This window comes from Anopheles funestus, chromosome 3RL, assembly GCF_943734845.2.
Source record: "Anopheles funestus chromosome 3RL, idAnoFuneDA-416_04, whole genome shotgun sequence".
In the NCBI taxonomy this organism is placed as follows: domain Eukaryota; kingdom Metazoa; phylum Arthropoda; class Insecta; order Diptera; family Culicidae; genus Anopheles; species Anopheles funestus.
Genome location: NC_064599.1, coordinates 44,508,159 through 44,524,326, shown reverse-complemented (window position 1 = coordinate 44,524,326; position 16,168 = coordinate 44,508,159). Strand labels below are relative to the sequence as shown.

The following is a 16,168-nucleotide window of genomic DNA, read 5'->3' as shown; positions in this document are numbered from 1 at the left end:
AACTTCTGCTATTGTTGGTTGATAAACCATATCACATTCTGATTGTTCTTGGTTCAAAATCGCTGCAACGCATGAAGATTCTTCTTCCTGCAGGTCCTCAGGTTGATATATGGCTTTTCGCAATGTCGGTACGGTATAAATATAGTGTTGATAGGATAGGAAATAGGGATTGGGTACATGAATACTTCTATTGCTATTTGTGACAGGGTAAACTTGAATTTTCTTATAAATCTTATCTTCCAGCCTAGGGACAGTAATTATTAAAACTAGTTCTGAATTGCTAATAGCAGCTTTTGTAGTTGTATACGAAAGGGATTCTATGATTGTATGTATTGGAAGATTATTCCGCTTAATGTCTGCTACTATTATGTCTATTTCCTTTTTGTTAAGGAGCTGTACATTGGTTACTCCCAATTTTGCCAAAGTTATGCTGTCGATAATGATTTTTATCCTTTCTGATAAGTGTTTCAAGTTTAAGAAAATGTTTATGGAGTAAAGCTCCATGGAAGAACTGTTAAATATGGTAATAGCTTCTCTTATTTTCGCTAGACTATCATTCAACCGAGTCGCCAAACCTTCATTTATTTTCACTTGGGCATTATTGTTTATGATCAATTTGTTTAAGGTAGTATTAATTAATCTTAGATCATTAGCGTCTGGATTTCCTGCGACAAATTTCCAGACCGTTCCTATTGTGTCCCATCGTTTTTGACGGTTGGGTAAGATGGTGTTGAGTTGGCTTGTAATTTGATCAAATTCGTTCTTAATAATATGGGTATATTGGGTTTCCATTACTTTATCGAACTCGGCATGCAATAATTCCACTTGATTTTTGATATCGGTTACTTGAAAATGGTGAATATAATAATTGTTACCTGTTGATATCCTAGCTACACCTCTATCGAAGGCCAGTAGTGGTATTTTTTCTAGACTTAGTATTGAAATATTCTGTGTCCATACTGCCAAAACTATCCTGTAACATAACAGGGTATTAGACATTAATTATTTTAAGATCATTTTGATGAATCCTTTTTTCGTCTTTAGTGGTAACGGTTGTTTTGTTTACTTTTTTAATATTGATTAGTCTAAAGGGTTTAACTTGTTTCATTCTTCTTTTTGTTTTCACGAAAGCTAATGCTGAATCAGGTATCGGAATTTCTACTTTATTTTTGTTAAAGAAATGCAAATCTTTTTCCTGTTTTAGACGCAAATTTTTTTGTACTTGTAAAATAATAGCGGTACTTTTCTCTGAAGGGTTAATAATTTCGAAAGGTTTAAATTTTGTAACCGAATGGATAGAATTATTATATTTATGCACAGTAAGATCAACGAGATCAATTAATTTCTTTAATTGATTGTCTGTTTTAGTTACACGATACATTTCCAGGAATGTTGAATGAAACCTTTCTACGATTCCGTTAACTTCGCTGTGGCCAGTAGGAGTAACATAGGGAGTAATGTTTAATGTGTTAAAGAAGCTTGTTATCTCTCCTGAATTGAACGATTTTTCTCCGTCCATGACGATGGTATCGGGAGGTTCATATTTAAGCAGCATTTCCTTCAAAACGGGTAACACATCAACTGTTGCCCTTGATTCAATTTTCTTAACCTGTGCGAACTTAGAGAATTTATCAACGCAAGTCAAGAAATAATTTTTTTCTAGGAAGAGGATGTCGATGTGTACAATTTGAAACGGCCGTGTTGGTAAAGGCGTTTCTTGGATTTGTTTTTTGATCGGTTTTCTATTGTATTTGCATTCGTTACACGTTGCACATGTTTTTATAAAGTTTCTGACGATAGCAGTCATTTTAGGAAAATAATATTTCCGGAGGATTTGTTGCTTGTTTTCCTCGACACCTCTGTGTGCCCTATTATGTTCTAAACACACTATATCCATTTGGTTTGAATAAGATTCGACGTCTTCAAGTATTCTTTGAGTAAATCGAATCTTTAAGATATTTTGTCTACCAAAATTGTTCTTGTAGACTTCCTGAATTCTTCCCATGATAGATTCAGTTGTGTACAAACCATTCAATTTAGAAGCATCAAAATTACTTTTCAGTATTTTAAGAAGATTTGCTTCACTTGTATCATCTGTTGTGATGACTATTCTTTTAAAACGATCGAAAATATTTATTTCCTCAATTTTATTTTTTCCTTCTTGTATTATTACCTGATGACGGAAAGCGTTTAGTGGTCCTTCAGTTGAAGGTATAAATAGCAAATCACAGTCAGGAGCTGAATGCTGGGTTGCTATCATAGAGCAGCAAATGCGACTTAAAGCGTCGGCCACCACATTTGTCTTTCCTGGTTTGTATACAATACTGTAATCGTGCAGTTCCAGATAGGCTTTCCATCTTTTAAGTTTTGCGTTTGTATTCTTTTCCGATAATGTAAATGTAAGGGGTTGGTGATCAGTTAGAATGGTGAATTTTGCCCCATATAAATAATTTCTAAATGTTTTAAGAGCCCATATAATAGCTAACATTTCTTTCTCGGGAACTGAGTAAGATTCTTCAGTTCTTGACAGAGAACGAGAAGCAAAATGGATTGGTTTATCCTTTCCTATGTCGCCTTGGGACAGAACTGCTCCAATTGCAAAGTTGGAAGCATCGGTTGTTAAAATAAAGGGCTTATTATAGTCTGGATAAATTAGAATGTCTGACGAGGAAAGTATGTTTTTTAATTTTTCGAAACATTTCATTTGTTCCGTAGAGAGTGTTATTTTGCTATTTGAAGTTATATTTTTCTCACCTCGTAGGCTATTAGTTAAAGGTTTCGCTATTTTCGCATAGTCCTTAATAAATCTTCTATAATAGCTTGTCAATCCCAAAAATGATCTCAACTGTTTGATTGTTTTGGGTGGGGGAAATAATTTTATGCCTTCAATCTTTTTAACGTTTGGTTTCAATCCTTCACTTGAGATAATATGTCCTAAAAACTCAATCTCCTTGTGAAGAAACTCGGATTTGTCTAATTGAACCTTCAGATTAGAAGCATTCAATGTAGAAAGAACTTTATCTAGATTATCCAAATGTTCTTGAACCGTTCTACCGAATACAATTACATCATCCATATAGATGTAACAGATTTTGCCTATGTGTTCGCGAAGTATATCATCAATGGCTCTTTGAAAAATGGCTGGTGCATTTTTCAGACCAAACGGCATTCTTGTAAATTCATATTTACCGTTGTTGATAGAGAATGCAGTTTTTTCAATATCCTGTGCATTCATCTGAATTTGATGAAATCCTGATGCAAGATCAAGATTTGAAAAGTATTGTTGGCCTCGTAGTTGATCAAGGACATACGAGATTTCTGGCATTGGATACCTATCGCTTATGGTCTTTTCGTTTAATTTCCTATAATCTATGACCATACGGAATTTCTTCTTTCCTGAGGCGTCGTCCTTTTTTGGTACAATCCAAACTGGGGATGTCCAAGCAGATCGCGACGGTCTAATGATTCCGTTATTGAGAAGCGTTTTGATTTGATCAGCCACTTCTTCTCTGTAGGCCGCGGGGTATGGGTAAACTTTTTGGTGCACAGGTAAATTATCTGTAGTGTTAATTGCACATTTTACATTTGTAGCACAGGTCAATTTGACATTTGGTTCGTGGAAGGTAGCTCGATTTGCATTCAATATTTTAATTAGCTTGCATTTATCTTCAGAATGCAAATGATCGGTACGAAATTCTGCTAAAGCATTGCTCATTTTGAATGAGTATTTTTCTAATGGTACAGTGAAAGTGGTGCCATTATCGGTTTTAAGTTGAAGTGTTGAATTTTTGAATGATATATCGGCTTCAAGGGTGTTCAAAATTGTTGTTCCGATTATTCCAGCAAAAAATGGATGGAAATCATGTACTATAAATTGAAATGATTTCATTGTTCTTGGTGCAAAAAATTTTATGTCTATTGCAGAAGATGTGTTAAATTTTCCGTTCGTAGACGCTATACTATTTGCTGAAAAAGGGTATGGCTTACTCAATTTGTAAGTATTTGCTAGTTTTGTTGAAATTAAATTTATATTTGATCCGGTATCTATTAAGAAGGGGAATTCTCCCACATTAGTACGCAAATTGATAAAGAAGTGAAATGGCTTTACCAACTCGCGTCCCACTCTAAAAAATTATTTTCGTGTGGAAAATTAGATTGCTCGTATCCGGGGTGTTCTGTACCATAAACATGTTGATCAGGCGTTTGGAATATAGATTTTGATTCACAGCTTACTTCATCTAATTGTCTGGAGCCATCGATATAATCGAGTGACGGTTCCGTTGAACTACTGTGTGACATTTTGCTGGTTTGTGCAAATGGAGCATCAATTCCGTAAGCCTGTCTAAGATTTGATGACGCAGGTCGGGGTCGTTTTGCATTGAAATTTCCCTGATTGATTGTTTGCATAGAACGGTCAACTTCCATGGGCACTGAAGTGTTGAATCTTATTGGTCTATTTTGGGGCTGAAAACCGTTTACGTTGGGATACCTATTTCCTGTATGAATTTGATTTACATACTGCTGAGGGTTACGCGTGAAATTTGGCGGTTGAATGTTATTCACCGGTGCTGTTCTTCTTTGATACGAGTGATTCTGATGGTTATGGGTTTCTAGGCCAATTGGTTTTGGAATTTTTATGATCCTATTGTCGTTAAAGGGTGCAGACCGCATGTCCATATTGTAATATTCTAAACAATATTGGAATGCACTGCTCAACGACTTAGGGTCGTAGTTTTTCAAAAGCAAGCTTAGTGTTTTATCAAGACCTCGGATGAAACAATCTAGTGCTTTTTCCCTAAAGAATTGTATGTGGACACTATTGTTAACCGCGTACTTGGGGTCGGATTGAATTTGTGTTACAATAGCAGTTTGTAGGTCGTTAACCCTGCTGAAGTAACTGCTGATAGATTCAGATGGCCTTTTTCGTATCATTGTCAGTTCGTGATCAAGTGTTTTAAGGTCTCTCTTGTCCTTATAATAAAGAAGGAGAGTCCTTTTTATTGTATTCCAATCTGCTGCTAGGCAGTTAGAATTCAAAACATCAGCGGCTTCACCTTGTACCTTTCTCCTAATAGTACCTTCGATTATCTGGTACTCGGAGGAGTCTTTAGGAAGCCGTTCATATAAACTAAGAACGGTTTCAACTTCCATTATCCAACTCGGTAAGCTTGAGGCTTTTCCACAAAAAACAGGTAACTCTTTGACATACTCTGGCACTTTCCCTATGTTCAAATACTCCTCGCGGCTCATGGTATTGGAGATGATAGTTTGATTCAACATCCTGTTCCTGTTTTGCAAATTTGCTCGTTGTTTTGAAAATGGAATTTTGAATTTTTTATTTTACGTAAAATATAAAAAAAGGTAAATTTATGATGCCGAAAATTTTAAAATGATGGTTATACCTAGTTCACGCTTTTCAATTTTCAAATGCAGTTAAATTTACACTAACTTGAAATATTTTTTCCGATAGTTCACGCACACTTGATTCACTTATCGATTAATAATATTTTTAATGCTAGTCACTTAACTTACAGACTCAGAATCAGCAACGAACGAACCGACATCATCATCCAGTCCAGATGAACTCTGATCGCTTCTATGGTATGCAGCAGGTTGTGGGTTGTTCAATCCTCCTTCGGGCGGAAACGTCCAATCTTCAGGTGATCCTTTTTGATGTGTTGTTCTACTGGGGGCCTTCAGTTTGATTCGAGAGAGATGTCCCGAACTCGTTCCACTCCGTTGATGCAGGATAGATTTGTCCTCACTTATTTGGAGATGATTTTCACGACACGACACGACTGCTTTAACTACCGAGCGTTGTGCAGGTTTGATATTATATTAACGCCTCACTTTTATCAGGTCCCTATTCGGGCGCCAGTTAAGTTTCGGACGAATGATGAGCGGATGAAATAATTGTTAACGCGTCGAGTGCCGATTACTGAATGTTAGTTTATTGCCTTTACAGCCAATAATTGGGTGGATGGAGGAAGGGAGGGAACGGAGGTGTACCGAACTGCGACGACGTCAGAATTGTATCGATGCACTAGTTCTGCCGAATAGCAATTTTGTTGCTAATCGGTTTTATGCTGTCCGTGCATTTGGATGCGGTCGGAAACAGCAGTGGACATCGATGTTGCTGACATCGATATTGCTGACGATGACGTTGACTCTTAACTCGTGAAACAACAGCACCACAACAACTAACGACCGATATCGTAACGAGTTGGACATACACACCGTTGCCGAATCTAATGGAGAGCGGCGTCTACGACGCCGAAAGCCTACAAAAAATGAAAAATATGGTGTATGAACAAGGAGATAAAAGAATAGCGGCATCAGTACTACACAAGATGATCAACGGGGAACATCCGAATCTGCAAGGATTTACCTTCGATGGACTCGTGTCAGAAAAGGTAATTCACAACGCCTTCAACAAATACTGGTCTAAACTAGTCTCTTGGTCAACTTGGCTCGGAAACATTACGTCAACAGCTATCGGTATCTATGTATGTGGAAGAACTATTAAGTTCATAATAGATACAATAATACATGGCAGAATTCTATTCGAAATCTATGGAGTAGGATGGCAATTGTTAGCATCCTTTTGGGACTCCTTGACCAATCTGCTATCTCATCGCGGCCATAGACAGCAAGCAGCCAACGAAGCAAGCACGCAAAACTACGTCAACATTCCGCTAGAAGAACAACGAAATGAAGAACCGCACACGATTGAGGTAATTCCGTGCCACGGAAAACCGAGGTTTCTGTTTCCATCGCTTAAAACCGTCGCGCCTCCAGCAAACAACGAGATGACGACTCCTACAGCTTCACATCCTCAACCGCAGTGCTCTTCGCGTAACAACAATTGCGAACGTCAATGATTGCACGCATTTTATTAGGTAAATAACGAAAAGTTAGATTACACCTTTCATTCTCATTTTCTTCATAGCTAAGACGTTGCGTATTTTGGTAAAACTTATAGTTTTACGAGGGCCGGAATGTTGTGAACGCAACGATCAATCGTTCTAATTCACGTTTTTAAATACATTTCAAACTATTATATGTTCATTTAAGATAATTACAAGCCATCCATTAGACTCGACGTCGATCAGGACGAACGTAGCACAGGCAATAAGGTCGAGAAAAAAAGATGAACAAAGAATGGTACGCCGTTCTAAATAAACAGGATGCTAAGCGGGATCGCCTGGTCAACTTAGGTTCATATCTTCAACATGCAGCTGTATAAATACTGCAACAGGAAAGGCTAAGTAATAAACGCGATTCAACATATCCAAAATGCAATTCATAATTAGAGACCACCAACTTCGTTATCCTAAACAAACGATTATCCAAAATATTTTAAATACAGAGCATTTCGTTATGTTATCATTGGTAAAAAGGTCTCGAAATGCATAAATCAAATACAATAAACAGCATCCTTCGTACGAACAAGCGCGATACAAAAATAGCGATAACAAACTTACGCCCGCACGCCGTGCCATATGTAGCATGCAATAAACTGCATCCGATCCCTTAAGAAACTAGCCGATCAAGCAACATATTTGCGTCCAGGAAAGATAGGGACAGGCAAAAGGTCGACAGGAAAAATGTACCAATGCTCGCGGTGCAATTAACTAAAACGGCCAAACCAGACGATATGACCAAACGGACAAATCCTAAAACAACATTAACAGATAAAACTAGGATTTTACCTCTCACGTTCCCAAACTAACACCAACTCACGGCGTGTAGGATAAGAACCAACACCATCAACACATGTTAATATATAAGGAAATATTGTAGAAATAAAGACTCACTTACAATCTAACAACGAACGAGAACAGTCGCGTCCGCGTTTCATTTCCGCGAACTTAAGTAAAATTCGCGTCTTCGCGTAAATTCCACTCCAGTGGATTATAGCCATTTTTTTCCAACACCTTGCGCATCTGCACGATGAACTTGTCTATGCCGGCAGAATACCACTCTCCGTCCGCCTCGCGCAGCCAGGTGTTGACCTCTTTCTGAACCTCCGCGTCACTTTCAAACTTCTTCCCTCCGAGATGTTTTTTCAGGGCGGTTTTTGAGCATTTCTGTCTCCACTGCTTGAACAATCGCATCCGAGACCGACGGTCGGCCACTTCTCTCCTCGTCGTGAACATTAGTGCGCGCGGAATTGAACTCGCGGCTCCACTTACGCACGTTTTTTATGTCCATACACTTTTCCCCGTAAACTTCAACTAGTTGACGATTGATTTCAATAGGTGTCACCTTTTTCGCACTCAAAAAACGTATTATAGAACGCAATTCGCACTTGGACGCTGACGCGAGGGGTACCTCCATCGTTGACGGCTGCTCAGCCAAGACTGAGCGGTCGGGGAAGCCTCACCCAGCAGCAAAGTGGTAGTGGGGGAACCAAGGAACACGGCGGTGTTGCCAGATTTCGCCTAGCGCGTGATCCGGCTAAGTTGCAGCGTTGGAGACCTTACTTTATTGTCAGCCCTCGTACATTGTGTATAGAAGTTCTGGTGTAATCAAATCAATGTAAGTAATGAGAGGCAATTTTTTGAAAATTTGACGGAATTACAACAGCTAAAAACGAATATTTTTATACTTTTCAACGCAGAAAAGCCCAAAACCCGTACAAAATGCATGAGTTGGCCAGGTAGGTGGTTATAGAAGTTAGAGTGTAAAAATGTTTGATGGAATAAACTGTGTACATCTTTTTAAATTCAATAAAAAAGCATTTTAAAAAGCAGCAGCAAGAAAATATGCAAAATTCAATCAAAATTGCACTACCTACCCGTGTAGGTGGTTATAGAAGTAAAGGGTGTATTTTTGGTCATTGAAGCAAAGGTTAAATGGCACCGGGATAATCGGCATTCCACATTACAAAACAATACAAAACAATCTCCTATAGGTGATCGCACAATTAAAGTGCAAAAACCATATACATATTATTGGGTCAACAGTCATCAATCGACATTTGTGATGTTAGGAACCATCAATGGCGGATTTACACTACTCTAGGCCCTAAACGGGACGGCAAACGGGTCCGTGCCAAATGCTTGCATTGAGAAAATAGTTCTGATTTTATACACTTGCGAACACGGGGCCTGACACGGTCGCTTAGCCCGCTTATCGTTAAACTCGCCACTACTGACAACAGCTGCTGAGGAACCGGAAAAGTACGATGTTCTCACCGACGTGATGAGTTACAATAGCCAGGCTCCGATGGACGGGTCAATCGTTACAATGAAACCGAACGACAGAGCAGAGTTTTTGAGCCTTCTACTTCGACAGCTAAGGCGTGGTAGGTCCTAACTGTGGCAAAGTGATACCGTTTATGCATAAGAAAATACGAGATACACGGTTCAACGACGATAATGGTTGACCTATTAGTCAGTCCTTGTTAGGACCGCAGGGTCCTACTTGAGAAGGACTGCAAAAAGTAATATGTTGTATCGTTGTAGCAAGTTTTCGTTAGTATATTTGTTAACAACACTTTTTTTAGTTAGCCCATCTATCTCAATACTGTGAGCGGGTATGAGATGGTACTGCAACGATCCAGATGTAATTTTGTACCAATCCAAATCCAAGGGATTGTCACACCAATATGAAAAGGCCCATCCTTTTGGCAATAATATCGAGTATAGACTTTATGCAATTCTTTATTACACCATCTCGTTGATTTTGCATACGCTGCTTAACACTACAAGGGGATCTGCAAGACACAGGTAACCGTTTCGGTTAATTTTTACTTAAATTACTATCATTTTTCCACGTTTGAGCTCGGTATGCTAAACGATGTGCGTTCATTGCAGTAGTGTCTCTACGTTTCCGTTTTCCGGCACTTACTCCTAAATGTAAAAGTACAGGATTAGCAACCAATGCAGCAGCAATCCCTAACAAAGCCGCACCAGCCAAAGGAATCCACACTGATTTCGTTAGATCCTGCACTCCAAAGCATGTTTAAAATATTTTAACGGAATTAAAACTTGTAGTAACAACCTAACAGCTGTGTTGCATGGTTTGCTCTTACCTTGGATCCGTACGGATAGTTCAAACCATATGCATCGTACGAATTTTCGTAATCATGTACACCATAATCGATTGGACGTGCCGGACCATACACAGGTCTTCGATCGTATAACCCACCCGAAGAGTAAATGCTTCCACTGCTGAATGGAGCTTTAAAGAAAGTGAAAAAACAAACAACAAGTAAATAATTTACAATTACTGCATTCAGCACAAACATACAGAAACCATTACGTATTTTATTCGGATAAAATGGACTGTTGTTGCTCGAATATTTGTCATCATAGTTCGATGTTATGAAATCTTTTTTGTATGAATCTGGCCCATCATAGTATTCAGGAGTCCACAAGCTAGATCCAGAAGTCGGAACCTCATTAGCTTTCCAGCGGTCAGCATTATCGGCACTCGATGATCGGGTTTTAAAATTATCGATGGATTTTACAGAAATAATACAGTAAAGAATCAGTATCGTGAAATTCAGAGCAGCCGCTTTTCCGACACTTATAACTGCCATTTTACGTTTGGCACCTAATAAGCGAGGCTAATGTTATACGGGTTCACTCGTGGTTCACATGCAGATGAAATTTTGTTTTACATTTATGAGGCTTTCCAATGTTCTCACGTCTGATCCGTTGACTGGTTATTCTACACTTTACTGCATGCAGCAGAACTGTTAAGTCTTTTATATCCAAGTTACCAAACGAAGCACAGCTATAACGAGCATGTAGTTATAGTTGATAAAACAATGGGTTTAGTCTATTCTCTACAAACGATTTGTCCCTGAAAAAACTGAACAAAAGAAGAAGAAAAAAGATGATTATTACTTTCAGAGAGAATTGCTTAGCCGCACATTCATATTTTCGTTTATTTGGCTGCAGAGGTAAAAAGAACGATTAGTTACTTTTATAATCGTACTATGGAGTCATATTAAATTGCACTTGGAAGCTTGGCATAAATCAAGTCAGGCTTCGCTGACTGCAAAGAATCGACTTTGTTGTTACACCTAACCTGAGCTTGACATTAATCTTCTTCTTTTGAATTGGATGCCATTTTCTTGCGTTACAATACAGATCAATCGCATCTATAGAAGATTGGGGACCAACTTTATGTAGATGTATGTTAACATATAAATCGTTAGCTTTGCTTTGTGGGAGATATTTTCATTTTCAGTATATTTGACGATCAGAGATAAAGTTTATATGTGATCAGAAAGTAACATAAATTAATTAAAATGAACTCCATTTTTTATTGTACATATTGTGCATTTTATTTAACAGTCTCTTTTATATCCTGCAGGAAAAAGCACAAAATTTGAAGGTTGATAATTCAATTAACTTTTTTTTGTAACTTTTTTCTTTCAAAAAGTAGCTTGAAATGTTAAATACATTACGATCAAGGAAGAAAGCTAAGGCCCGTGGTACGCTATGTTATATTGTACCTTGATGACGACTAGTACGCGGATCGTGGATATCCGCGGTTCAATTTAATAGTGTATCTTCATAGCTACCTGCTTTGGACCAAAAACCAATCAAGCTGTGAAAAGCAATGCTGGCATATAATTTTCATAGCATTATGGCACATTATTCCGCGACAAGAACCGCTGTTAGCGTCCTCTGGGGTCAAAACATATTTTGATATTATTGCAAGAATAAGCTAGCGCCCTCTGTTCGCAAAAATATATTTTTATATTTCTTGCCAGAATAAGCTAGCGCCCTCTAGGGTCTAAATATATTTTGAAATTAATGCAATTTTTCAAATTTCCCTTTTTCGCTGTACCCAAACAGAAAGTTTTTTACTAGTCTAGAGCAAACCCAAGCGGACGTTTTGGGGTGTATATCGCGACTGGAAGTCCCCAAGTAGCCACATTAATAAAAATGCAACCATAACACTGCTTGCAGGCTGCTTAACGAAAAAACGAACCTCGCCCGAACCTTGGGGCCGTTTAAACTGCGTACTCGATGGAACTGTGGAGCTATAATATTATTATATTATATAAAACGAAATGAAATATGAAAAAATGACTCATTTCTGCTTGGAGTTGCATTTGTACATCCTCCAGACATCAGTCACAATCACAATATTTTCTTTGGATGTCGAAAGATGCCGTTGAACATCGTTGAAACTGTGGACGCTTGAGGGCATAACCCAATTGACATTTTATAGCGGATTTCAAGCGTTTTTCGAGCTATCGGTCCCTTAAACTGGACCCTTAAACGTCCCTTAAACGCAAAGCTTTAAGGGACGTTTAGTACAACGAAACGCTTGCTTTCATGCAGTTCTTTATATCATTCGAGTTTGTCATCCAAGCTGTCAAATGCCAAGGGCACAAATCAAAACAGTAATCGCAGTAGTCTGGTGTGATGATTGTTACAATTTATTGTAAAAAATACAACTTTATTCACCATTTAATTCGTAACACACATTATGGCCCGATTTATGCACGATTTTGACCGGAACAGGCAACACACAAAACGCGCGACGCCAAGGAATGAAGGCAGAGAAAAACATGCCGCTCCATTGAGGCACCATCCGGATGAGTCCTGGAGCTTCCGCGTGGATGTTTTGTTCGCAACAATGCATGGAATCCAAAGCCGCGCGTCTTATTTGCACGAATCGTCACTTTTTGGCTTCTCTTCACTTATTTTCACCGGTTTAAACTGTGATAACACTTGTAAAAACATCACCAGCTAAGACACGTCCGATGGCTAACACCAGCGTCGATAGAATGTCAAAGACGAAATGTGATCATAGCAACCCGGTGGTCAATGATTCGAGCATTTCTCTAGCAGTTTCCATCATTTTTTCATAAATTATAGCGTTTATTTTAGCACAATGTCAATTGGGAAGGAACTGTTAGCAGTTAGCAATCAAGGCAAAACTTATCATTTGAGGTAAAATAAACGACACAAGAAACGTTTACATTGACGCACAGAAGCCGACAGCAGTTTCATTTGATCGCGTTTACGTTAAATTTCCACCGATTTTTTATACTTTGGGAAACATTGTATTATTAAATTCCACTTCGTCGTTTTGCGATGCCGACATTTGACAGATTAGCGATGGGATTGTAAACAAAATGCCATCAAGTACCGTGTGCTTCTTGTGGAACCTTGTAGTTCCATTGCGAACCACTAAGGCAGCGCGCTGTGAACAGCCAAACAAACCAGACAAACACAACATTGTTCGAAAGGTGCTCTGCCAATTGTCGCGCAGAACTGTCACTCCATCGACAATTTCAATGCCTAGTACTGTCGCTAAGCAATCTTACCTCGTTTTATTCCAATTTCGGTGAGTTTATGTATGCTAAAAATCTGTTCCACAATAACTATTAACAAAGCAATCCAGCACACAAGCCGCTTCGGTGAAATTTGACAAGGTACAGAGAGTTTCAAGGTGTGATACAGACATGCAAGACAAAATCAAACTGTTTTGTTCTATGTCGTGTTTGTCTGGTTTGTTCTATGCAGGTTGACAGAGCACCTCCATATGATTGCTTGGTTTTGTCTGGTTTGTCTTGTTCGAGAAGTGACAGCGCGCTGCCTAACCGACCAATAACAAGCCCCATAGTTCCATCGAGTACCGTGTGTTTACTGGTGGACCTTATAGTTCCAAAGCGAACCATTAACCGACCAGTAACAAGCTCCATAGTTCCATCGAGTACGGTGTGCAGTTTAAACAATCCCAAGGTTCGGGCAAGGTTCGTTTTTTCGTTAAGCATTCTGCAAGCAGCGCCATGGTTGCAATTTTATTAATTTGGCTACTTGGGTATAGTATCGCCAACGTAAGCCGTAATTACGTCAGAACATTTTCAGCATGATAAAATAACTTCTACTAGATGTGACGAAAACTCCATAGAACCTACCTCGGCATAACGTAGATCTGTTGTGTAGTCCTGTAACCGGGCCTATTAACTAGTTTTAAAAACTTGTAACATATTTGTTTGCATTTCCTGTATTAAAATCATTTATCTGTGAAATCTCTGAAAATTTACGTACAAATGATACCGTGTACCTCGGGGACTACCTATACATGGCAAAGATTGTGGGGAAAGCAATCAAAATTTAAAAAAAGGCGAATAACAAAAAACTTATTTTTATCTAAAAATAACACCGAGTTACAGATTATTGAATATTTTACTGTTTAATATATTTACCTTGCTTTTTTCGAAACAGATTGACTCCGATCCCATCCATCAAACAATGTCGGATTGGATGGTGCATTCTTTTTTCGAAATAGCACATCCCTACTTTGTAATTTTCTTCCTTCACCTCATATTGTTGGTTGTATTATTTTTCAGTGATGGCGGCGTAGAGTGAAAACTTGTAAATTATATCGTTCTTGTAAACTGGTCGCTGAATCGCTACATACGAAGCAATTGTGGAATCATTTTCTGTTTTTTATTTGTTACATTTTGTTTGTCTTTTTGACAAGGTGCTTTCACGGTGTTTAACCATCAGTGAATGCGCCATCAGAACGGCAGAAATTGAGGCGAGGCTTAAAAGCGATATTGAATTGACCTGTTGGAAGATAGAATATTCAGATTAAATATACTTGGTCAACGAATTCGTTGCTTTGGTTGCTAGTAGCGTTATATATCCGACAGTTATCGTGTCTATTTATATTTGCCTAAAGCTGTTTTCTGGAGACGTTCCGTATACATCAACGTCGCCTTCTATATGAGTGTATGGCAATTGCACAGCACTTCATATTAGGTAGCTCACCGTTGATCCTACTTGGTTCCAGCGGGCCAGACATAAATTCTTTGCGACCAAAAGTGAAAACAGGAGTGAAAAGAACGAGGCTCGCATAACTTTATTACGGTGTTAAATGGTAATGCATGCCAGAAAACCGCAACGTTTGCTAAGTGATGGGTAAATTTCGATTTTATTTTCACTATCATTTCCTTAGCTATCCTTTTTCTTATTACGGCTTGTTATAATATATGTATCGTTATTCGATAGCCGACATAAAAACTTAGTAGAACTTTTGGAATTATTTGTTGAATAGATAAAAAAAAGTTTTTTATGCAAAATAATACCGAAAGAGGACGGTAGAGAAAGATCAGCTTTCTATCTAATATACCATTTGTAACAACTATGCACAATTTTGTCATTTGTCACAAGCCGTAGAATCGAAAAAATGAATATGAATAATGTTTTATTAACTTCTTTCTTTTCCTTTCGTATCTTTCAGGTACCACCAGTCTCATCAGTATCAGGTATTTTGTTTGTATGTATATAAGGATCATTGTTTTATATCGATCGTATTTGGAACTCACACTTCAGAAAAAAGTAAATGTTACGGGGTGAAAATACACCGTTTATTAGTTAGCACGTAAAATTTAAAACCTACCGTGCGGTAGAACCATAAGAATAGTTGTTTTTCTATTGTTTTATCTTCTGTGCGATATGTATGTAGTCCACTTAACTAGTCATACATTTGCCCCTTTTTGTCGTGCATATTAACTAGTTGGCTGGTAAATATAGACTAATGATCAAAATTTAGCTTAGTTTAGTTTAAGCAAGGTCTAGTACACGTCTGGCACAAAATTGATGGAGCTGATGTAATGTTGTTTTCAACTTGATAAGCGTAGCGAACCCAACCCGCATTGATACTTTTTAGTTATTGAAGTATTGAAGAATTGTATTTATATATGTGGATAGTTTTTATTTAACTAATTCTCAAAGCATGAATCCATAGCAATCATTTACTCAATATCATTTCACAATTAAATGTTACAATGTGTTCGCGTGAACAATGTTTTGAGCCCGAACTTTATAGTGCATCTGGAGTGTTTTTGTTTTTGTAAAGCACAGAAACAGTTAGTGTTGCTTGATAGAATATTTCTTTATACATTTTGGCTCGAGTGTAAGAACTTTCTTTAGAAAGTTCAAAAGAGAGAAATAAAATTTACCTTCTTGCAATAATGGTGCTGAAAAGCAAAATATTTGATTGCTATGGATTCTTACGATGTTCCACATTGTTTTGTAATGAGCTTTGCGGGATTTGGTGCACTCATCTAAAAATGAATGTAACATACGGTACGTCCCAGTTGAAGATTATGAACCGTTGCTGAAAAAAGCATAATGAGACATTATTTCCCATAAATTTTTTCCCATACAAAATGTCTCGC

The 16,168-nt window shown here is 38.0% G+C and overlaps 2 protein-coding genes across 5 annotated transcripts in view; one reads left to right on the top strand and one right to left on the bottom strand.

Moving 5' to 3' along the window:
* Window positions 1-7,919: 7,919 nt before the first annotated feature.
* On the bottom strand, window positions 7,920-11,935 carry LOC125771116 (uncharacterized). Its single transcript, XM_049441394.1, has 3 exons — window positions 10,258-11,935; window positions 10,040-10,188; window positions 7,920-9,951 (listed from the first exon to the last, which is right to left on the bottom strand). Exons 1-3 carry the CDS (start codon window positions 10,547-10,549, stop codon window positions 9,748-9,750), a joined length of 645 nt encoding a protein of 214 aa, XP_049297351.1. The 5' UTR covers window positions 10,550-11,935; the 3' UTR covers window positions 7,920-9,747.
* Window positions 11,936-14,299: 2,364 nt separating this feature from the next.
* The window catches only part of LOC125770026 (WW domain-containing adapter protein with coiled-coil homolog), a 30,572-nt gene continuing 28,703 nt past the window's right edge, over window positions 14,300-16,168 (top strand). For 3 of the 4 annotated variants that reach the window (XM_049439184.1, XM_049439185.1, XM_049439183.1), the window contains exons 1-2: window positions 14,302-14,906; window positions 15,229-15,253. In XM_049439184.1, coding sequence (XP_049295141.1) covers window positions 14,863-14,906; window positions 15,229-15,253 — 69 coding nt within the window. In that variant the 5' untranslated portion in view covers window positions 14,302-14,862. Of the gene's footprint in view, window positions 14,907-15,228; window positions 15,254-16,168 lie in introns of all 4 variants that reach the window. The other variant, XM_049439186.1, reaches the window with a different exon arrangement.

Bases quoted from the DNA above. Each gene is read 5' to 3' on its own strand.
- LOC125771116 (XM_049441394.1), bottom strand. From the start codon at position 10,549: ATGGCAGTTATAAGTGTCGGAAAAGCGGCTGCTCTGAATTTCACGATA. The intron at 10,189-10,257 runs GTATGTTTGTGC...CTTTCTTTAAAG, and splicing joins TAAAATACGTAATGGTTTCT to CTCCATTCAGCAGTGGAAGC. The intron at 9,952-10,039 runs GTAAGAGCAAAC...TTTGGAGTGCAG, and splicing joins ACTATCCGTACGGATCCAAG to GATCTAACGAAATCAGTGTG.